The sequence below is a fragment of the Panonychus citri genome, unplaced genomic scaffold (genome assembly GCF_014898815.1).
Source record: "Panonychus citri isolate SS breed McGregor unplaced genomic scaffold, ASM1489881v1 Contig00023, whole genome shotgun sequence".
Lineage (NCBI taxonomy): Eukaryota > Metazoa > Arthropoda > Arachnida > Trombidiformes > Tetranychidae > Panonychus > Panonychus citri.
The window spans coordinates 62,077-85,069 of record NW_026515428.1 but is presented as its reverse complement, the minus strand read 5'-3'; the positions used below and the strand labels follow the sequence as shown (position 1 = coordinate 85,069).

The following is a 22,993-nucleotide window of genomic DNA, read 5'->3' as shown; positions in this document are numbered from 1 at the left end:
TTGGGCTAATTTGACTCAAGCCTTGGTAGTTAATAATTGATTTAATAATACAACTCTGATGATGGTCATGATAATCAAAATCCTTGATTAACCTTGATCATTACCAACAATTAACAACACGTTGAATCATTTTAGTTACAGTGTGTGAGAGAGAGAGATACAAGAAATTAGTTAATTGTTGGTCTGTTGATTTAGTTTTTATTTTATATTGAGCAGCAATGAAAAGGACAAATTGTAATTACAATTAACTACAACTATTACTACTAATAAACTAACAATGATAATGATGACAAGTGAAATTAAAATGATCAAACAAAATTGATTGGGTGAGATGATGATGATGATTAAATTAATTTTGATAAACAAAATCATTTCAATTAACCATTAAAATCATTGGGCAAATTAAATTGAAATCCAAGGTAAGGTTATCAAAGGAAATCAAAGTTAATTGTCAATTGATTTGATAATTAGATTTTGTATTATATTACTAATCGATTAGTTTAATTATTTCTTTGTTTTTTGTCTTCAACAATTTAAATTGGGTTGAATTTGTTTTTTATATCCATAATTATATATTTGTATATGTAACATAATTGATTAACCAATTAGTTGATTAATCGTAAATTGTAAGGCAAGGTTTTTGAGCGTAGCTGAACAAAGCTGGACATTGATGATTGTAGTTAATTGTGATTAAAGTGCACATGATTAAGCGATGATTGCATTGGACCAGATTTTGACAGTCGATTGAAAAAAAGTTACAACGACGATGAAGACGATTGATTGTTTACAAGATGAGAAAGTGACCTGAACAAAAATCGCACGAAAAGCAAAACAAAAATAGAAAAAAAAATCATTTTCTCCATATTATCAAATAGATTTTAACAGATTAAAAAGTTAATTGCTAATTTGTTATGAGATAAACTTAACAATAAACCATTCGAGTTTCAATTTTGATGATTACAATTTGAAATAAAATTTGAAAAAAAAACACAAAACAAAACAATCAAGGAAAACAAAATTAAATTAAGTGTGTATCTTTTTCCTATCAACATATTATAATAATAATATATGTAACTGTTGATTAGATCATTAACTTGATTAGATTAATTGGATTACTAAGCACAACATGAATGCTCTAGACTTTCAGATGGATAATTAATTAGTAAATTTGAACCGCTAGTGGGATCAGATGATTTTGTTGTTGTTGTTGATGATGAAGTTAAGGATGAACATGATGATGATGATGAAATTGTTTCATTTGGAATTGTAATTGCGGCTTCTGATTCAGTAATTGTAAGTAAATTGTTGGTATTTGAATGAGTTTCACAAATATTTGTTTCTTCACCAGGACAACCAGGACAACAGGTTCCATTTTTGCGACACAGATTTGGATCACATTTACAAATATCGGCCTGAGCGGCCGCGCCGAAGATGATATTTTGTGGATCACAACAGCCATGAATCGGAGTGAAATTTTCATCCTTTGAAAACTTAATCTCTTTTGTTGAATTTAAGCCAAATGGATCACCATCAATATGACAATTGTCATTGTTATTGTTTACCCTGTTGTCCGTATGAACATTATGATGATCATTATTGATAATATTTGTATTATTAGCGTTTACATCATGATTTGTTGATGTTGCCGTTGATGTAACATAATTTTGTGCAGGTGAGATATTTATTATTGTTGACATTTCCACAGGTAAATATTGATTTGTCGGAGTCTCCGTTGTAATTGGTAAAAATGTGTAACCTGTTAACAAAACGATTATCAGACAATCAAATAAACGATTGAAAAAAAGGAGAGGATTAGACGATTATTATCAATATGAAAGAATGATGAAATTTTGTAAAATTGTTGTTTACCTGTTGAATTATCTGTGGTTTGAGGTATTAATTGAATTGCGTTTATTGAATGAGAGGCAAACATTTGAACATCAACAGAATTAAGTCCATCCATTGGTACATTATCAATTAAACCGGAGGTATTACAATCAGTACCATTGAGAATCGTTGATGTTGTTTGATCTTCAACCGAAACATTCAAGGTATTAACATTGGCTATGGACAATCCATTATTATTGCTATTACAATTTGTGCAATTGTCATTGTCACTATTGATTATTGTATGATTATTATTGTTATTAATTGTGCTATCGTTATTATTATCATTATTATTAACATTATTCAGTAGTTTAGTATTCACGATGACTCCATGATTAGTTAATAAATGACTATTTGATTGAGAAGTTAATCCAACACCGGACATATTGACAACAGGTAAAGATGATGAGGAAGACGTTAAATTGTCAATATTATTATTATTAATTGTTGATGATCTAATACACTGAATATTAGATGAATTAGATGAACATGATAAAGGTGAACAAGAGGCAGGATTTGTAGTTGATGATAAAGGTGATGATGAAGATAATGATGATGATAATACAGTAGCCGTTTGTTGATTAAGGTGATTAACCATTGATGATGCTGATTCATGTTTACGTTTTAAACTATTATTATTATTGTTGTTGTTGTTGTCATTGAGATTGTTACTCTTATGATTACCATGGTTTGACTTTTTTAATTGATGACGAGTAAGATGACTTTTTAAACTATATTGGGTTGTGAATGATTTTCGGCATCCATCTTGATCACATGAATAGGGTTTCTCGCCGGTGTGTGTACGAATATGGGTTTTAAGGTGATGAGAAGCGGAAAATGATTTACCACAACCCTGTTGATTACATTTGTAAGGTCTTTCTCCCGTATGGGTCCTCCAGTGTTTCCTTAAATCACTTAGAGTGGTGAAAAATTTGCCACAACCATCACTCGAACAATTAAAAGTATTACCAGTGTGTAAACGTTTATGTGCTTTTAAACGGTAAAGTGTATTAAACGCTTTCTCACATCCATTGATTTCACATTCAAAGGGTTTCTCCTTTGTATGAACTCGAGTGTGAATTCGTAAACTGTATGATGTTAAAAATGCTTTACCACAACTCTCCTGATTACAGACGAAGGTTAATTCACCTGTGTGAGTTTTATGGTGGGTTTTAAGGTTACCCGCGGTGGAATAGGTTCGTCGGCAACCATTGAATTCACAACGAAATACTTTGTACTCTTTTCTTTTTGTATTCTCATTACGTGTCTCTATTGTTAACATGGCATGAGATGGATTTCGAGGCATTGGTGAGTTTCCTGGATGAACGTGCATAGTAATCTGATCCTCGGTGATACTATGGTGAACATACCTGAAAGAAGAAATAAAAAAAGAAATTGAAATTAGTTATCAAATAAATTCTCATAAATTGTTATCATATGATATATAAATTATTTCTTAGCAAATTGATCGGATTTTCATCGTTGACCTTCAATTGTTTCTATTTATTATTCTGTGATTTTGTTGTCGAAAGAATGAGAATAATTTTGATTAGTAGATTGATTAATCGTCGATTTTCAGTCTAATTTCTTACATGGAAGAAATTAGAATAATCAAAATTATCTGAGAGAAGAAAATTGATTCAACCTCGCCCCTAACTCTCTCTCTCTCTCAATGATCTAAATAATTGTTACATATTATTTTCTATTTTTCTTCTTCTCCTTCCTTCTCTATCATCATCATCTTTTTCTTCCTTAGATTAACATCATCATAGAATATATTTAGATACGAAAATATCTTAGATATAATTAGTTACTCTCTTCTTATTACTTTACATGATTTTCCTGGGGATAGATAATTGTAACAACTAATTTTCAACTGAATCTAAATATTTGTCTTAGGAATGGATTTTCTTTTTCTTTCTCAAATAATTAACAGCATCATCTTCATCACTTGTTACTTGATTAACAATTTGACAATTTATGGTCAATTGTTTCAAGTGAGTCAATGAAGATTGTTTTAACATTTGACAAAATTGCTTTTCATCATCGACAAGAAAAACATTACGTTTGAATAACATCATCAACCATTGAAGGTTCGATATTGGGTTAGTCCCAATTTTGTTTTCTTCTTTCAAAATAAGGATTAATTAGGTGAAACTGTGCCATGTAATGAGTATTAATACAAGTAGTAGAGGGAGTGGGGAGGATTAAGATGATGATTAAATGAGAAAATGCATATGTCTTCCAAAAGAAAAAAAAATAGTTCTAAAAATAACAATTTACTGCGAAGATGAGAAACAGAAAAAAAAAATTCGAAGCTAAATTAAGTTTCTACTCTCTTTCTCTTCCTCTATTGGTGTGAGTGTGTATGTTTACAATTAACGATAATGTCGATGATTATAATAATATGATTAGTATGAGACGATAACAAAATTATGATTAACTCAAAAATTGATTGTTTCTTTTATATCTCAATCGTTTCATCTTTAACTATCTTTTCGTCAGCTTTTTTGTGCTCTCTCTCTCTATCTGTGTGTCTTAATCTTAACCAATTAAAATTAATCATGTTAATCAATGATTGATTTTAATTATTATTATGATACTAACCCTGAATTTTCTTGGTCAATAAGGAAATCAGTTGATTGTTGACCGAGAAGATTATGATTGTTCAATGAATTAGATCCATTTAGACCAGTGGAAGAATCAATTTGATGTAAATTATATCGGCTAGTTAAACAATCTAAATTTGATGTTAAACTGGAAGAATGATTTTCATCACCTGGTAGTGTTGTTGTTGTTGTTGCTGCTGCTGTTGATGATGTTGTTGGTGTTAGAGAGGAAGAGGTTGATAATAGATGAATATTATTTATGTTACCATAATTTAGATGATTGTTTATATTGTTATGTCCACCGGGATCGACGATTAGTCCATTTGTATCTATGTTTGTAATGGTCGTTGGTGTTGCTTGTAACATGTCAAACTGATGACCATCAAGTGAATCATCAAAATAATCATGAAATGTTATCGTCATTGGAGGTGTATTAAGCCCTTCACGAAAAGTATCCATGGTCAGGGGAGCTTATTTATCACAATACACACAAGAACAGTCAACAGGTTAAGAATATGTTTAATCCGAAGTTTGTTTGTTCCTCTTTTTTTGCCAAAATTGCCTTAATCTTATGGTGGAATAGGCTAGTGGTTACAATTAGTGTTGATTACGATGATGATAGACTTTTATGGTTATGGTGAATGATGTTGATCTCCAGAGGGATTATCTCTCCTTTAAAGGTGGCAGATTCATAGGAGATTATACATGTGTACTTTTTGTTTCATATGATCAACGATTGCATGGAGAAAATAACCAGTTAAAATATTCTTTTTTTTTCTATCTGGAAAAAAAGAAAAAATTGTTAAAAGAGAATAAAATTAAAGAGGCACCAAAACAAAGAGAATCACAGAGAAAAATGTAACTTCATTTACAGAGAGAAGAAAAATCCTGGTTAATTTTTTTCTCTTCTCTCTCAAAACCACAAACGGGAGAAAATGAGAGAAGATTATTCGAGATAACTTGATTGAACTTGTTCTCTCTTTTTCTCTTTCAAAAAAGAATTTTTTCTCTCTCTTCATATAATAAAAACATAGAAAGGAGAGAGAGAAAATGATAATAGCAACAGGCACAAGTGCTTCCATCTCTTTGGGTTGATTTGGTTGATAATCGTGACAAGAAAATAATAGTAATCATTAAATCAACACCAAGATATTAAATCTCAGCTAATCCAAAATAATCAACTGATTAACAATCAACACGATTCACTTGGACAATTACCTTTTTTTTTGTTCCAAAAAGGAAAACTGATCCAAGGACAAATCCAAACTAAAGCGACATGTAAATTTTGTGACAATTAAACCATATAACCCAAACGAAAGAAAACATCTAGAGAATCCATTATGTAACAATTAAACGAAAGAATTAATTAAAATTAGCAGAGAAGAAAAAAAATAACATAAAATGATTCCAATCACAATTAAAACAGAAAGAAAATAAAAGGTCAATGTTAATAACAGAAAAGAAAAAAAGAAAATAAAAACAAGATTAGTTTTCTAATCGGTCAATTTATTCTTACCTTTAATCTATCCGGTGATTTATTATTCTCTTCATTTTCCAAGGTCAGTTAATTGTCCATTCCAAGAGTAATTAAATTATAAAAAAATAAAAATAAAAATAAAAACACTTCGTAAATAAATAGTTAATTGTTCATCTGGTTAACCTTCATTTTTTTTTCTTCAATCAGATGGAATTTTCATCCCAATGAGTTTCCCGCTCGAAATTTTTTCTCTTTTTCTGTTGACCGACAGATGGAGCCACATTTTTTGTCTTTCATTTTTGTTGGTGATTTTGGTGAATTCAAGTTGATGGTTTTTTGTGTGTTGTTGATTTAATTAAAAAAATTAAATCATTATGAGCAATAATCAATCCCGCTGGTATTTTAGTAAAGAATCTTTAATTAATACTCCATCGAGAAAATGTGGAATCGATTATGACAAAGAAATGTCTTACCGACAACAAGCAGCCAATTTAATCCAAGACATGGGAAGACTTCTCAAAGTGTAAGTGTTTCAACCGTTTTTGGTAACACACATTAAATTGTGATATGATTAATTGTGAATTTAATTTTTTTCAATGTTTATTTTAATTGTGTTACATTACCTGTTAACCTATGAGATGTAATCGTGCATTTAATTACATTCTCAAAATTATCTTCTTATTGATAGATTTGTGTGTTTGTAAAACGAAAATGTTCTCATATATTTTTCTTCCATTTTTTTTTCTTTCTGGTTCATCCATTTTTCTATAGGGACCAATTGTGTATAAATACTGCTATCGTGTACATGCATCGGTTTTACATTTTCCACTCTTTTCAGAGATTCCACCGAAATGTGAGTATTTACTCTAAGTGTAGTGATCATCTTTGACCATCTAAATAGCGGATTAAATCAACAATGATTGTGATATTTGTCGGTAAAAATGGAAGTGGATATAGAGAGATGCTGTTGGAAAAATACCAAGCAGATGATAGTTTTCTATCTTTCTCTTTCTTTTTCTCTTTCTTTTTTTTTTCTCTCTCTCTCTCTCTCTATTTCTACTTTCCAAACAGCTATATTCAACATACACATTCTTGCACCAGCTAAAAGACACACACTACATAAACACAAACATACACACATTTGAGGCTTAAGCCAGCAAATAATTGAATTGGCTTGATCTAACTCATATTTTTTTCTTTTCTCTTTTTTTCTCCAGGCAATAGCAGCTTGTGCTTTATTCCTTGCTGCCAAAGTGGAAGAACAACCTCGAAAATTAGAATATGTTATCAAAGTTGCTCATACTCTTCTAAATCCTAACCAACCACCATTAGACCCAAAGAGTGATGTGAGTTCATCGATACAATTTTTGTATATATGAAAACATCTCTCTGTCTCTCTCACACACACATCCTAGTGATATTGTTTCCTTTCTCCCATTTGTTTACCATTTCTAATTTATGGTTTCATTTTTTCTTCTTCAACCAAAAACCATCAGTATTACCTAGAACAAGCTCAAGAGTTGGTGGTCAATGAAAATATCATGCTGCAAACACTTGGTTTTGACATAGGCATAGAGCATCCTCATACCTTTATAATTAAATGTTGCCAGCTAGTTAAAGGTAACTTGTAATTTTATTGTGAAAATTGATTTAGTAAGATTGTATATCAATATCTTCTAATGCTCAGATGTATTTGCAGCGCACAAAGACCTCGCTCAAACATCATATTTCATGGCAACCAACAGTCTACATTTGACGACAATGTGCCTACAATATCGCCCGACATTAGTGGCCTGTGTATGTATACATTTAGCATGCAAATGGTCAAATTGGGAGGTAGGTTAACTTAATAATCCGTCATTGGTGTCAAAAACGAAACTTAAACCAAACCATTCGAGTCACTTTGGCCATTCGAGGAACAGAAAATTTCTAATTTAATCTTCTCATTTTATTTTACTCTTTTTCAACAGTTGCCGCAGTCATCAGAAGGAAAAGACTGGTTTTATTATGTTGATAATTCGGTTACTTCTGAAATTTTAGAAGAATTAACATCAGAATTTTTAGCAATTTTGGATAAATGTCCATCTCGTTTAAAAAGTAAAATTCTCGCCAGTGCCAAAAAACAAGGGAATTCAACTAACGACGCGAATGCACATTCAACTCCAAAGGTAAAATTTACCTTTATATTTTTCACTCTAATCCAATTGTAAATCTTTGTGAATGCATGAATTGCTCATAAAATGTCATTCAACTCTTGTCTTATTATCTATATGTTTATAATTTTTTGTTTTGCTTTCTTTTCTCTTTTATTTTCTTATCCATCACCATCTTAGAAGGATAGAAAAGGTTCATCTGTTAAAAATGAAACGAAATCAAAACAATTACCATCATCATCATCGTCCTCATCTGGTTATAATCAACCATCAACATCTAAAGCAGATGAACCATCTACATCAACATCAACCTCCACACCAACAATTCCAGTGCCCAGTATGACCAAGAAGCAATCTCCACCTTCACCAACTAAAAAATTCAAAGATGAAACAGTTAGAACGCATTCCACGACGCACTTATCTCAAGTATCTGGTCAATTAACTAATGTACACAATTCATCAAATTTGAATGCTCATAATACAACCACAGATAGTAGACAACGTTCTCAGTCAATTAAGGTAAATAATAATAATTAAACTTTAACCAAATCTTTGATAACGATGATGATCATTGTTTAACCTAATTTATTATTTATCTGCTCTTTTACAGGATGAGAAAAAGCTTTCACTATTGAAAAGTGATACTAAATCTAAACCACCTTTACCTCATCCGCCATCATTATCATCATCGTCGTCTCATTCTGGTCAGTTATCCACATCAAGACAAAGCAGTGAGATGTCGTCTTCAATTCCGTCCATTAGCTCTAGTGAATTTGATAAAAGGTCGCCTTCACCGGTTACAAGAAAAAACAAAAAGGAGATTCTTCCACCTTTTCCTAATAAACCTCAACCTAATTCTCACAGTTCCTCTGGTCAAAACGTAGCTAATAATTCAATCAACTATAATCCTCATTTCCAAGGAAATTCCAGTTTTACTAATGAAACTAGACCTAGACCAGCATTTAAGGTTTGTTTAGCTTTTGGTTTTTATTTCTCTCGTTCACTTGTTGCAAATTTAAATATTTATTTAACGTTTTTCGCTTATTTCTATTGATCTCTTTTTATCTTATAGGAGGATAAAATATCTCCAATAAAAAATGAAGTTAATCGACCTAAACCAGTAGCATCAGTATCAAATAATCACTCTTCTCAAGCCAAATTTCTTGGTGATGTATCAATGAATTTAAATGTTAATCAATCAAATGCCAATGTGAAGAAAGAAAAGAGGTCACCCTCACCAGCTGATACAAGAAAAAGAGTCGATTATCCAACAAATTTACAAAAAAGCTCCAATGCTGCCGGCCATAGTTCTCAATCTGGTCATACAACTTTTTCTGCTTATAAGGATAAACGAGAGAAAGAAAAAATTTTACCCCAACCACAAACTGAACTCATTAATAATAAATCAAAGGATAGACCATCTTTGGATAGGAATACAAAATTGGAAAAGGTCGAAAGGCTGGATCGTCCCGAGAGAGAAAGAATTGGTCATCATGAACGAGTAAATAAAGTAGATCATCATGACTATAGAGAAAGAAGGGAAAGGATTGAAGGCCCAGATCATCATGATAATCGTCACGATAAACCAGAACGTGTTGATAAAACTATTAAACAAGATAGAAATGATCCTTTTGATAGGATTTACTCGCAATTGCCACCACTTCAACATCTCCAACCACCACCTCATCAGCCTATTATCAATACCCCTATTACAGATAATTTTAAAGATTTTGCAGCTAATTCAAATGAAATTCCTCGAATGCCTCGATTAATACCTCAAGCAAACCAAGAACGATTTGATAGACCTATGAAACAAGATCGATCTCAAGAACCTCAACAACAAATGTTACACCACCACCAACAACAACAATTAGACATTCATCAACACCAAATGTTGCAACATCAACAGTTACACCAACAACAATTGCAACAAATTCCTCATTTACAAACACAACCACAACCACAACCACCACATTATTTTCATCCATACCAAACACAACAACAACAACAACAACAACAACAACAACTTCAATTTCAACAATTAATCCCTCATCCGCCACAATTACCGCAAATACAATCCCAGTTACATCACCAACAACAACAACAACAAGTTAATCCTTTTGATCAACAATCCGAGATGAGTATAAATGAAGATAAAGATATAGGTATTATTAAAGGTGAATTTGAAGGACCTGGTGAAAAGCTTTTAGACTCAGTTAACGAATTTGATCAAGATCAAACAGGCGAAGAGGTTGAAGATGATCTGGATGATAAATTAAAATCAAAAGATAAACATCACCATCGACATCATCGTCATCATCAAAGTAGCTCATCTAAACATCATCATCACAGTCATGGGCATAAAAAACATCATAAAGAAAAACACAAGAGTAAACATAAGCATAAGGATAAGGAGCGAGATCGAGATCGAGATCGTCATCGTAATGATCATGAAGAAGTTAATCATCGTGATAAAGACTTTAAATTAACTTTAACAGTGCCTAAAGAGGATAAAAGTGAGGAAGAAATAGAAAGACCATCACCAATTAAACTAAAAATTTCCAAACAAAAAATAAATTACAGTGGAAGTGAAAGTGATTTAAATAGTGAGACACCTTCTAGTTTAAGGATTGTGATACCAAAAGATAGACTCGGAGGTAATGGTGGAGGTGGAAATTCAAGTAATAACACCATGACCAGAAATGATAATTTAAATATGCCATCATCTTCAACCCGTAAAAGGAAAACAAGTCCTAACGAGTCTACATCATCATCTTCATTTCTAGATCGTGAAATTAAATTAAAGAAAGAAAAATTCATTGATTAACTGGGAATTAAACTTCATCAAAGAAAATACCAAAAATCAAAAAAAAATATCAACATCAACCAACATTAAAAAACCAGCAAAAAAATAACACAACACAACACATACACACACACACACCATCATCAACAACAACAACAATAGAGAAATCCCTAAATCTACATTTTCAAAAAAAGAAACTTGCTAATGAATACAATGTATATTTAATTAATTAATATTGAGTAATCTATTAAATGATAATAAATGAACAAAAAATATTGATTATCGTAATAGAAACTACTTGGACTCTCTCACTCTCTTCTCTATTTGTAAATAATTTAATTAGTTGATTCTAATTTTCTCTCTTTCTCTCTCTTCGTGTAAATTTTTTACTCTTTTTTGTAATATTTTCATTGAGGAATTTAAATCATTGTGAAAATAAAATTAAAATTCAACAATTAGACAAAAATTTATATTCAATTAATATAAAATCGGTCAGAAAATTACAATGGATTTTAGAAAACACCAAATGACCTAATTGATGATAATCTCTATTTGTAATTACACTAATGATGATTAAGAATAGAGAAACAATTACAATTCTAATTAATAGGTTAGGTTTTTTCTTCCTTTTCTGATCCAATTAAACTTAACTTTTTGATAGAAAATTTTTACTATTGTTATTGGTTTGGATTAGTTAATCATCTGGTAAGTTAAATTAAAGTTAATTCGAAGCTCGAATTATTATCAGTTTGTTCAAGGTCAGACCGAATTTGGATTCATTATAAACGACACAAAAGGAAAAAGAAATGATAATAATATGCTATCGACGTTTCGTCTGTGGTCTGAGGTCAATTTTTCGTTCACGTTCCGTTCCGTTCAGAACTGACGATTCCGATATTCGATTCGTACAAGAATATCGGTGATTATCTTTTCGATTACAGTAATTAACTTTCATTGTGTTTAAATTTCTCTTAATCAAACGGTTGATTAATTTTTCGTTAACCAATCCATTTACCAGAGTTCTTTTCATTATACTCTTCCATGTCGATATACGATTCCGAGTTCTTGGTTAACCTTGGACTTTAAACTCTGATTCTCTGCTGTTCTATTAGAATAAAATAGAATAATAATATTATCATATTTCGCTGAGATTGAACCGATTGGCAATTCGTTTATCAGTGTCTTTTGATTATTCTGATATTTTCAATTTCTTTATGAAATTTGGATAAACATCATCCGAATAAATTTTGATTCTTCAAAACTCTCATTTTTCTTACCTGTTCATTCAGAGCCATCGATATAAGTGAATCGAGAATGCGGAAGAAACTTCATTAGCCACAGCTCCTGATTTCTAAATGACAGAGATATTTATCAATTATCTTCATAGACTAATTGAGTTAATCTCCAATAAATAATAATACATGTATTCTCAACTATTAATGCAACAAGTAAGTTCTCTAAATTGAATCCTCGCATATTTTTTTACGTATTTTCGATAAATTTCAACAAAAAGCACGAAAACCCTCCTTAACTATCATAACTGAAGGTCATCAAGCCACCAAATTAAATAGAAATCTACAAACTGATTGAAAAAAAACAATTTTGATTGTTTCAAATGTTATTCCCTCTGATTGACTTTTATAAAACCAATTGTCCTCCTACAAGACTTTAATTGATACCATTGAATAAATGAACTAACCACTATTGATTTAAAACTAATCAGAATTAAAAATTCACCCCTATGATAGATAAAATATTTCTAATTACTGGACATTTCGAAATGTGTTCAAAATAATATCAGTTACTTCCTCATGTACTCGGACACTGAGAAAATATCAAAACATCAACAATATTATTTACCACAATTTCCTGATCCCTCTCCTTCCATCTCTTCAAATCAAAACACAATTCAAGATAATTAATAGCATAATAAAATCACATCATCTTTGAATATCGTCGATTCCAATGAAAAGGTTCGTTCATTTTGTTTATTTTCACGAACTTTTCAAAATTTGATTAATAAGCTTTTTCGAAAGTGTCGCCATCTAGTGGATTAGATTTTCTTTAGGTTTTCTTTCTAATTTTTTTCTATCTTTTGGTTTTGATGTTTATTTTTTTTTCTTGTGTTTAATTTCACACAAGTCACAATCTCCTCACCCTCTACTTTTTAAGGATTAATTTTAATCTTTAAATTGTCCTTTCAATATCCTTTCTTGTTAATACCCTTGTTTATTAACAATTCTGCTAATTGGGAGTAGATCATCTTGTACAAAATACAACCAAAAGTATAAATTGTGTAATAATTTTTTAGAGCTTGGCCTCGAATCAAGTAACTCTACTACTCATACATTGCTTTTTTTTTGGTGATTTGCAGAAAAAAAAGTAATCACTTTTCTCTTGGTGTTTTGTTTTATATATAAATAATTAATCTTTTCCTTCATCATCTTCAGTGTTTTATCCCAATTTGCTGTTGGACATTGTTGAAAATTGTTCTATTCAAACTCTTTTTTGTTTTGTTCTGTTTGGATTAATTTGACTGTGTGTTTGTTTGTCTTTTAAGCCTCAAACTTGAAGAGAAAAATAATACCAAGGATATTTGCTTGGAAGACGATTTAATTTAGTTGTTCTTTCTCTTTCTCTCTCTCTCTCTCTCTCTCTCACTTGGAATTATATTCAATCATTATTGTCTCATTTACTTTTTCTAGAAATGACTATTCTTTCAAGTAAAAAGGAGAGACGAGGTGATTGTAAAACTGGTAATAATGGTGAAGCCAATCTGGAAAAGGATCATTTACCTGGTAATATGGGCCATCCTCATATAGCTCCTGGTTTACATCATCACTCTTCCCCACCAAGATGGTCTCGTTCCAATGATAGATTTCCAGGATCACCTGGTTCCTCCGGAAATCAAGTAGAATCTGTTTCAGATGGTAATCTACGAACACCTTCAGACGTTGGTGATGTTCATTTATCTCCCCAGAGTTCAGCAAGTTCTCATTCATCTCCATTGATAGGAGTTGCCCATTCTTCTCATCCAGCTCATGGTTCTAAAAGAAGAGGACGAGATATGACCAGATATGGATGTGGTGTTGGTTATTCTTGTTGTCGTAATAATAAATCTGTTTGCTGTTCATCAACGGCACCTCTTAAAAGTCCTAAAACAAGTATCAAAAATGGAGTTAAACGAGACTGTTCCGGTGATTCTTCTGAAAATATGAATGGTGTTAGAGGTAATTCATCAAGTTCCGTTGGTCCTTCTGTTGACCTTTCTGGTTCCGTTGTAGATTCAGTTAATGGACCTGTTCAACAATCTTCCCTTTCTGAACCTATTGATGTTGAATCTGATCCATCAGTTCAAGGCTACAATTCAGGTGATGAATATGATAAAGCAGCTAATTGGACAGCTGAACAATTAGAAGAGATGGAAAGAAGATTTGAGAAAAAGATGAGGAAAAAAGGTTTCATCATAAAGAAAATGGGTGAAGATGGTGCCTGTTTATTTCGAGCAGTAGCTGATCAGGTCTATGGTGATCAAGATATGCACACAGCGGTACGAAAATTGTGTATGGATTATATGGCAAAGAATGTTGATTACTTTTCACAATATATTACGGAAGATTTTAAGGCCTACATACAACGTAAATCAATGGATCATGCCCACGGTAATCATGTAGAGATTCAAGCTTTGTCTGAGATGTACAACAGGCCCATTGAGGTTTACCATTACAATACAACTCCAATCAACATATTTCAAGGTTGTCATCAGACAGAAAATGATCCAATCCGTTTGAGTTACCATCAAAATATCCACTACAATTCGGTTGTTAATCCCTTTAAACCAACCGTTGGTGTTGGCCTTGGTTTACCTGCATACAAACCTGGGATAGCGGATAAAAATTTGGTCGATAATGCTATACGAATTTCTGAAGAACATGAATTGGAGAAAGCAATGTTAGAAGATAAATTGAGAGCAACCGATTGGGAGGCGACCAATGAAGCAATTGAAGAGCAAGTTGCACGTGAATCTTATGTTGAATGGCTAAGGGAAAATGAGAAAAGAGCAATGAAGAAGAAATCAAAATTAACCGCAACCGCAACCGCAACAAGTAATCAACAACAGATCTCATCAAGTCCTTCACGGTCAAGTCCAAAAGCGAGTTCAAGTGGACTTAATAACAACGATTCTCGTACACCTAAAGACTTTGGTCTTGTGGAAACTGCGTCTTTTGTCAATCAATTTCCTCCTCAATTATTTGGTTAGTAAATTCCATCTTCTAAAATTCTTCAATCATTAATCAATATTCTTTTTTTTTCTTTATCTTTTTCTCCATTTCTCCATGTTCTCTCTCTCTCTCTTTCTAATTCTCTTTCTCTCTGATGATTTATAGGAATTTCTGATTGGGATACAACTGAAGAACAGGATATCATTGCCCGAGTATTGGCTCAATCACAGCAAGAATATTTAGACTCATTGAAAAGGAATGTAAATAACCTGAGTAACAATACAAATAACGGTAATTGTTCAACTTCAAGTACAATTAGTGGAATCGCTGGAAGCAGTGGAATCAAATTTTCAAAGGATAAGGAAAACAATTCTACCACAACCTCAACCACTGCATCAACCAGTAGCAGTAATAATAATAATAATACCTCATCTCTGGATCAACCATCTTCAAGTATCGCTTGATTCATATGATTGGTGGTGACAATTGAGACTGTAAATGTTATTCAGAAGGAGAAAAGGAAACAATTTAATATCATCTGATTTTTTTGCCGATTTATAAAATCAACTCAACTAACCAGCAAATTAGTGACACACAAACAAGTACCGGACGAGAAGCGTGAAAGAAATAATTTTTTTTTCTTCTCCCATTCTCAACAATAATTATAATCTGAATAATTTACATTATTATTATATAATAATCATTAGAATCTTTGATAATACCTTTGGAATACATGATAATATTACAAGGAGAAAGAGACAGAGAAAGGGAGAGAGAGAGGTAGGGAGAGAGAAAGAAAAGGAAATCAAAAAGAGAGGGATAAAGGGAGCAGAAAATAACTGTAAACATCTAACTAATCTACTAAATTTCTGGTGTGAATTACAGTAAACAAATCTAATGAAGGAAATTACAGTTTGAAGAAGACTAAAAAAGATCAAAGGGATAAATGATGAGGAAAACAACTAACAGATATTTATCATCATCATCATAATCATCATCATCACACTGTCATCAGAAAAACAATTATCATCATCATCTCAACAATCAATACAACAGCAAACAACAAACGGTACACGAAGTTATTTTGTGCTTCATCTTTTTGATTATAAATATATTATATAAATAATAATAATATTACAAGAAGGAAAAAAATATATCTCTTTTTTGTGTAAATAAAGCAGAAAATTAATAACTAACAATTATCGCAATTATGATTACAATTAACGAGAATCAAGAGAGGAAAAGGTAAACAATGAATTTTGTTTTGTTTTGACTTCTATTTTTAGCAAATTACGAAAGAAATGATTGTATTGATTCAATGGTGAAGATAATCATTAATCTATCCTGTAGAATTTGGATTAATTTAATTGCGAATTAGTTTATCAATTGATCGTCCAGAACAATTAAGTTCGTATCGATCTCCGTAAATTACTTGTTCGTAGATCTTTAAATGAACTTCTTCAATCTCTCGTTCTCTTCGTCGTCTTTCAGCTGATTTAAATTCATATTTAGCTACTTTCCAATTAGCATGAAAAGCAACAATTAAAGCAATTAATCCGATCGTTAATCCAGTAAATCCGATTGCTAAAGGTAATGTAACAAATCCTGTAATTAAAACGATCGACAATCAATATGAATCTTTAGACTGGTTGATTAGTTTTCTTTTCTTTTGATTGGCTTACCATTGTTGATCTTTAGACAAATATAAACAATTAAATCATATGTTAATTGTGATGTTAACAATTGAAACAATTTAATCCAATTTGTTTTATCAGGTAAATCAGTTGAATCGTTAATCTGATCCGTTGGAAAGGTTGAACTGTTTGCAAATGATGAACTATCACTTGATGTGGCATTTTGATTAATTGTTTGTCCTGAGAATTGATTTAAATGATTAAAAATTAGATTGAAACTTTTTTAATTGTTGTAATTAGTGGGAATATGTTGACTGATTTATTGATCAATTGTCTCTTACCTTTGATGATTGAAACGAGATGAAGAGTAAGCAATAAGATTAATTGTTGGAATGATTTTTTCATTGTAGCAATTAAATTAATTGCAATTAGATTTTCACATTATTCACTGAAAAATTAACAGAGTGATTAAGTTAATTATCCATCGGTAGGCGTTCAGTTGAGTTAATCAATTGATTAATAATTAACTCGTTGACTGGTAATCATTTTTTTGAATTCACTTTTTTTTTACTCATTTGATTCCTAGTTTTAATTGTTAACCTTATATAACAATTAATTGATTACTTATCAAAACAACCAAAAAAGGATAGGAAAATTAATTACAATCAGAGTCTAATAGTCAACAGGATCTTCAAAAGTTAAATAAATGATTAATTGTCCAATTAACGTTATAATTGCGTTGATATTTTATTTAACATTTTTTAGAAATGAATTTGAATTATTTACAATTTTGTTGTTAATTTATTAAAAGATGATTTCTAATTGTGATGATTGGATTGATCAACAATTAAACTTGATCATCAAATTCATCTAAATCATAACCAGCTTCGGAAATTGTTGATAAGTGACCATTTCTTAATTGTTTCAATTCAAGTTTTTCCGATTGTGATACTTTTAGTAGTTTACGAATTTGATTCTTGACTTGATTAACCATAATTATTGAAATTAACGAAAACAATAAACCGATTCCTGATACAATTAGCGGTCCATCTAGAAATTATCGAAACAATTAACACAACAATCAACAACAATTAGCGTAAAAAACAAAATTAACTTACATTGATTTCCTAGATGAAGTAAATTGTTGACATTAAGTAGAGACATAATTTTGTCTTGTTGATCGGTTGATACATTTGTTGAATTACCATCAGAATTAATTGCAACTAATTCAGTTGATTGGCAAACAATTTGCTCAATGATTACAGTTAATAAAGCTGGAAAAAGAAACTAAATTAATATAAATCAATCGATAACAATTAACTGATTGACTTACCCAATGAAAGAAACATTTTTTTGTTTTCGTTAATCTTTAAGTTAATCAATTGATTGAATTTACTTTTAAATTAGCTGATTGCATGGAAATTAATTGTCACTAATTATTAAATGAAAATGTTGACAATATGAAATTAAAGTTGATTTCTAGTAACAATCAAAATCCATTAAAAGTTGTTGATTAAATGATGTTACATTAAATTGGAATCAGATTTGATTTAATTATCTAGATTTTAACAAATTGTTATCAAGATAATTTCCTTAACCATATATTCATATGCTCACCAAGTTGATCAAAAGTTAATTGATTGTTAATTAGGGATTGGGTAAAAAAGGTAACAATTAATCATTGAAGATCAATTTAATTGTTTGTCGTTTTATCAACAAATGCAAATTAATTTGCACTTTATTGGCACCGTTGGTGTTTATATGATAATTGTTACAATTGATCATTTTACAATGAGATCACAATTAGAGATAAACAAAGGTCTCCTTTGATTATCATTCTAATTATTGTTGTGATTAGTTAATTTCCCTGGGAGAATGTGACAAGTTTTTCATTGACTAATTGTTTCAACTTTTCTTTCCTCTGTCCAACAATTTTCAATTAAAATGCATAAGAAAAGTTTAGTAAATTGTAGTAGTAAAATTGTTGATTGTTTGACTGGTTGTTGAGCATCATTGTGATTGATTATCGGGCAAATCTTATTAATATTTCAAGATTAGCTGCTGATGGTAAACAAAAATAAGACTTTGGTTTAGATTTTCCAATGGAGATTCAATTAAATTGTTAACTGATTTTCCATCCTTTAGAAGTGTTTGAAAATTTTTCGCAAATGACTTTTCTCATCGAATAGACTTCTTATAACCATAATCTGTCCAAGGCCAACTACGATCATTAGTAAAGTAGAGACAAATGAAAATCGATTAATAGTTTTAGAATTGTTATCAACTAGAACCCGATCACGACGCTCAATTGCTCTTCTCTCATCTTGACTGTGGACAATTTTGATTAGATCATCTCGAACCTTGTTAATTGAAGTCTAAAAAGAGAAAAGAAAATTAATCAATTAATGTGTTGTTCAATTAAGAATCAAAGTGATTAAATAACCTTAATAGATTCAATTGTATCCATGGCTTGACCCTCCGGGGTGAAAGTAATCATACCCTCAATGTATCCCCATCGATCATCATCATCCTTTGAATAAAGATAAACCTCAACATTGACCAATTTAGTTGATCCTGATCGTCGATTATCAAAACAAAGTGTATAAACACCCTGATTATGTACCAATTCAATGTGATTACCTTCCTGTTTATCTCTTTCCTCAAAAACCAATCTACCTTGTGGATCTTTCATAAAAAAATCAATCACCAAATCAGCAACAGTATTAAGTGAATACATCCATTGGAATCTTGGACTTAACTCAATAACCTGATAAGATATGTCAAGATTATGATCTTTAGCTGCATCTTGATAAAAACATTCAACCTTTCCTGGTTCAATGGCAACTCGAAAATCTAAATCTTCCATTTCACCGGTAACCGGATTATAATTAGGTAAATTGCCAAGCATATCAGTTGGAGGAGTAATTGACCAACACGAAAATGTAAACAAAGACAAAAAATACAATAAACAAGTAAAAATGTAAAACCAAATCATTTTGAGACTAATACGATTTCTCTTTAAATCACCAGGTATAAACAATCAGTTGGAACATACAAATTAGCAGGAAAGTAAAAGAAATTAATTAACGAAAAAATAAAGAAAAATAATTAAAATGGAGAATCAAATTATCCTGATAATTTGAGAAGAAGAGAAAACAAATCCAATGTTTACAATCCGAAAGAGAAAAGGCTAAATGACACACTTATCCCTGATGAAGTAGAAAAGGTTAACACAATTGAGAGAAAAAATTTTCTTATCTTAATTGTTAATTGGTTTTCTTTTGTTTTTTTTGTTGTTGATTAATATGGTTAATTCTAAAGATCCGTGTAAAGAATATGCTTGTTTAATTCAGAAGTGTTTGAAGTCTAACAGTTATGATGAAGAAAAGTGTATTCAATCAATTGAGAATATGAAAAAATGTTGTGTCACTTGGAATTATGATTCTTTCGTTTGTGATGGTTTTCTTCAACAATTAGGATTTAAAAGGAATAGTAATCAGTCTTAATTAAGGTAAGTGATGGTTAATATTATGGAGAAGTTGATTAGTTAATTGTTCTCTTTTTTTTCTATTCTATTTTCTAGGTTTAAATCTCTTTTTCCCTCTTTGTTTACCTTTAACTTTGTTTGGTTTAAAGAGAACTGGTTATGTGACTAATCAGATGTTTTCGTATTCTAATTGTAGTTTAGTTTCATGTTGATTTTGTTGTTGTTGTTCTTTAATTTAGTGATTAGTGATACCATATTCGTTTGATTGTGATTAAATTCTATTTTAATTGGAAAAATGGATGTTATTTTTGAAGAGAAACATTCAGGTAAAGGGATAGTCCGGTCAGTCTGTAAATCAAAGGATCGGCCTAAATGGTCAATGATTGTTGAAGATAATCAATATAAAGATGATAGAATTAAATTTTCTTCATGGTTTTCCATCTATCAAATGTTTAAGGTAAGTCAAAATCATTTAATTGTCCACTTATTCCTTATACTCCTTTACTTATTAATATCTTTCTGTGTTTTTCTTTTGTTTACTTTTTGTCTTCTTTTTGTAGGAAGTTTTTCTGCCAAGAGGTTATCCTGATTCTGTTAGTTCGGACTATTTATCTTACCAAATTTGGGACAGTTTACAGGCTTTTGGTTCAAGTATCACCGGAACTTTGGCTACTCACAATGTTCTCAAAGGAATTGGTGTTGGTGATCAATCGGCAACCGTTACGAGTGCCACGTTAACATGGTTATTAAAAGGTTGGAATCTTTTTCTATCCTTAATCATCTTTAGGTGTAATTTTACTAATTCTTGTTTTCTCTCAATCTCTTGTCTAGATGGAACTGGAATGATTGGTCGGATCGTATTCACTTACTTTAAGGGCTCGAATTTAGATGTTGATTGTAAAAAATGGCGTCTCTACGCTGATATAAGCAATGATTTCGCCATTGGTTTAGATATGATTTGTCCCATGTTTCCAAATTATTTACTTTTACTCCAATGTTCATCGGGTTTGATCAAATCATTGGTTGGAACCATTGGTGGTGCAACTCGTGCGGCATTAACCCAACACCAAGCTCGTAACAACAATTTAGCCGATGTTTCAGCAAAAGACTCAAGTCAAGAAACGCTGGTCAATTTAGTCGCTTTAATAACAAGCCTAATATTAGTGCCTTTGGTTGCAGAATCAGATTCGTAGGTTAATTAGCAAGTGACATCCAATCACATTTCTAACATGATTTTTTCTCTCGTCATCTCTTACAGATTAGTTTGGATCCTTTTTGTAATATTCACTATTACTCATATTTATTGTAATTATCGTGCTGTTAGATCAGTTAAAATGGAGATTTTTAATCCTTCAAGATGGACATCGTTCATTGAGAAATATATTTTTAAAGAAACTATTGGTTCTGTCGATGAGATTAACCAATTGGAAAATATTTGGTTCTTTTCAACTCATCAATTCCAAGATCGAATTGAATCTGGTCTCCCTTTGAGTGATCACGATTTAAGTGATGAACAATTTGATCGTTTAAATGAAAATCTCCACAACAATAACTACATTTTATCAGTCAATGGTCAACACAATGTTTTAATTTCTTTCTTTGATGGTCAAGAATCTGTGAGGACAAAAATGGAAGCTTATTTTCATGGGAATCTGATTTTATTTGCATTAACTGATCAAAAGAAAGCTCAAAGTCTTGGAATCACAATTAATGATCACGAAGAGTTAAAATTAGATTCGATTGTTAAATCAACAAGATCAATAGTTGACAGCAAATTTGACCAAATGCTGACCAATGCCATGGACAAAGGTTGGAATCTGAGTAATTTTATTTTCCTTGAAAATGGTTGGAGAGTAAAATCAAGAGACTCAAGAATATCTGACAAAAAATCCAATTAATCAACTAACACATTATTACAATTTGTGATTACAAAGAAAAACAATTAACTATTTTAAGAGTAATTTACTATTCTAATTTACAATTGTTATTTGCTTCAAAAATATTTAATTATTAAATTATTGGAGGATAATTGATTGATTACTGCAACTCTTTTAATATTTAATGTGTACTGGTGAAATTTGCTTATGATAAGTTAGATAATTGTAACTGTCACCTAAATGTTTATTCAATGAATTGAATTTGCTTAGAACTCGAGATTGACCAACTCGATCGGGAACTTTATGTTTAATTGCAAGTCTTTTCCTCCGAGTTAATTGTTGTTCAGCTAAACTGTTGATTGATTTTACCTTTGATCGTCTTGAATCAAGATACTTAATAAACGATGATGAGGCTCGATTAACAATCGATATAATCGAAATACCAAACCAGAAACTAAGAGATGAGCTTATGTAAATAAGATAGTCTAGTAAAGCGACTTCGAGGAAAAATTCATTGTTCTCGAACGGAACTGTTGGTACATTGATGACGATCGTAAAGTCGTTTTTGTCCTTTTCGGCAAATTTATCGCCAAAAGGTGAGTAAATCTCGGTGACACAATTGGGCGAGGTAACTTGTTCGGAACAAGCTGACCTGATATCTTGGAAAATGGATCGATCAATTTGCCGTTGGGTCAAATTTGGTGTTAAAAATTCGCGATAATATTGATTGTAGCCCGGCTTCAGATCTTCGAGTGTTAAATCGTCCAACCTTTGAATTGTTCCATAAAACGAAGTACCCAAAGTTGACCTTGACCTTTGATTGGTACAATAATTGAATCG

General features: G+C 31.1%; 6 protein-coding genes across 9 annotated transcripts; 3 read left to right on the top strand and 3 right to left on the bottom strand.

Moving 5' to 3' along the window:
* Positions 1–467: 467 nt before the first annotated feature.
* On the bottom strand, positions 468–6,162 carry LOC128394969 (zinc finger X-linked protein ZXDB-like). 2 transcript variants are annotated; one of them, XM_053355352.1, is made up of 5 exons: positions 6,013–6,162; positions 5,715–5,822; positions 4,495–5,277; positions 1,870–3,257; positions 468–1,756 (listed from the first exon to the last, which is right to left on the bottom strand). In XM_053355352.1, the coding sequence occupies exons 3-5, from the start codon at positions 4,953–4,955 to the stop codon at positions 1,116–1,118; spliced, it is 2,490 nt and encodes an 829-aa protein (XP_053211327.1). In that variant the 5' UTR covers positions 4,956–5,277; positions 5,715–5,822; positions 6,013–6,162; the 3' UTR covers positions 468–1,115. The 2 variants fall into 2 exon arrangements, with proteins under 2 accessions (XP_053211327.1, XP_053211335.1); XM_053355360.1 differs by having other exon boundaries at positions 4,495–5,273.
* Positions 6,163–6,271: 109 nt separating this feature from the next.
* LOC128394906 (cyclin-T1-like) lies at positions 6,272–11,226 on the top strand. Of its 3 annotated transcripts, none has more exons than XM_053355300.1 (9): positions 6,272–6,496; positions 6,745–6,826; positions 7,191–7,319; positions 7,470–7,593; positions 7,673–7,809; positions 7,944–8,141; positions 8,307–8,645; positions 8,737–9,093; positions 9,199–11,226. In XM_053355300.1, the coding sequence occupies exons 1-9, from the start codon at positions 6,348–6,350 to the stop codon at positions 10,951–10,953; spliced, it is 3,270 nt and encodes a 1,089-aa protein (XP_053211275.1). In that variant the 5' UTR covers positions 6,272–6,347; the 3' UTR covers positions 10,954–11,226. The 3 variants fall into 3 exon arrangements, with proteins under 3 accessions (XP_053211275.1, XP_053211265.1, XP_053211258.1); XM_053355290.1 differs by having other exon boundaries at positions 7,661–7,809; positions 8,310–8,645; XM_053355283.1 differs by having other exon boundaries at positions 7,661–7,809.
* Positions 11,227–13,047: 1,821 nt separating this feature from the next.
* LOC128395005 (OTU domain-containing protein 5-A-like) lies at positions 13,048–16,354 on the top strand. The gene is made up of 2 exons (XM_053355393.1): positions 13,048–15,188; positions 15,321–16,354. Exons 1-2 carry the CDS (start codon positions 13,640–13,642, stop codon positions 15,617–15,619), a joined length of 1,848 nt encoding a protein of 615 aa, XP_053211368.1. The 5' UTR covers positions 13,048–13,639; the 3' UTR covers positions 15,620–16,354.
* Positions 16,355–16,412: 58 nt separating this feature from the next.
* Positions 16,413–17,336, bottom strand: LOC128395228 (uncharacterized). Its single transcript, XM_053355635.1, has 3 exons — positions 17,131–17,336; positions 16,838–17,029; positions 16,413–16,760 (listed from the first exon to the last, which is right to left on the bottom strand). Exons 1-3 carry the CDS (start codon positions 17,192–17,194, stop codon positions 16,519–16,521), a joined length of 498 nt encoding a protein of 165 aa, XP_053211610.1. The 5' UTR covers positions 17,195–17,336; the 3' UTR covers positions 16,413–16,518.
* Positions 17,337–17,511: 175 nt separating this feature from the next.
* On the bottom strand, positions 17,512–19,944 carry LOC128395196 (transmembrane emp24 domain-containing protein 1-like). The gene is made up of 4 exons (XM_053355600.1): positions 19,233–19,944; positions 18,123–19,164; positions 17,908–18,063; positions 17,512–17,839 (listed from the first exon to the last, which is right to left on the bottom strand). Exons 1-2 carry the CDS (start codon positions 19,782–19,784, stop codon positions 18,931–18,933), a joined length of 786 nt encoding a protein of 261 aa, XP_053211575.1. The 5' UTR covers positions 19,785–19,944; the 3' UTR covers positions 17,512–17,839; positions 17,908–18,063; positions 18,123–18,930.
* Positions 19,945–20,373: 429 nt separating this feature from the next.
* On the top strand, positions 20,374–22,186 carry LOC128395058 (RUS family member 1-like). Its single transcript, XM_053355444.1, has 4 exons — positions 20,374–20,733; positions 20,837–21,029; positions 21,108–21,465; positions 21,535–22,186. Exons 1-4 carry the CDS (start codon positions 20,572–20,574, stop codon positions 22,172–22,174), a joined length of 1,353 nt encoding a protein of 450 aa, XP_053211419.1. The 5' UTR covers positions 20,374–20,571; the 3' UTR covers positions 22,175–22,186.
* The last annotated feature ends 807 nt before the right edge of the window (positions 22,187–22,993 follow it).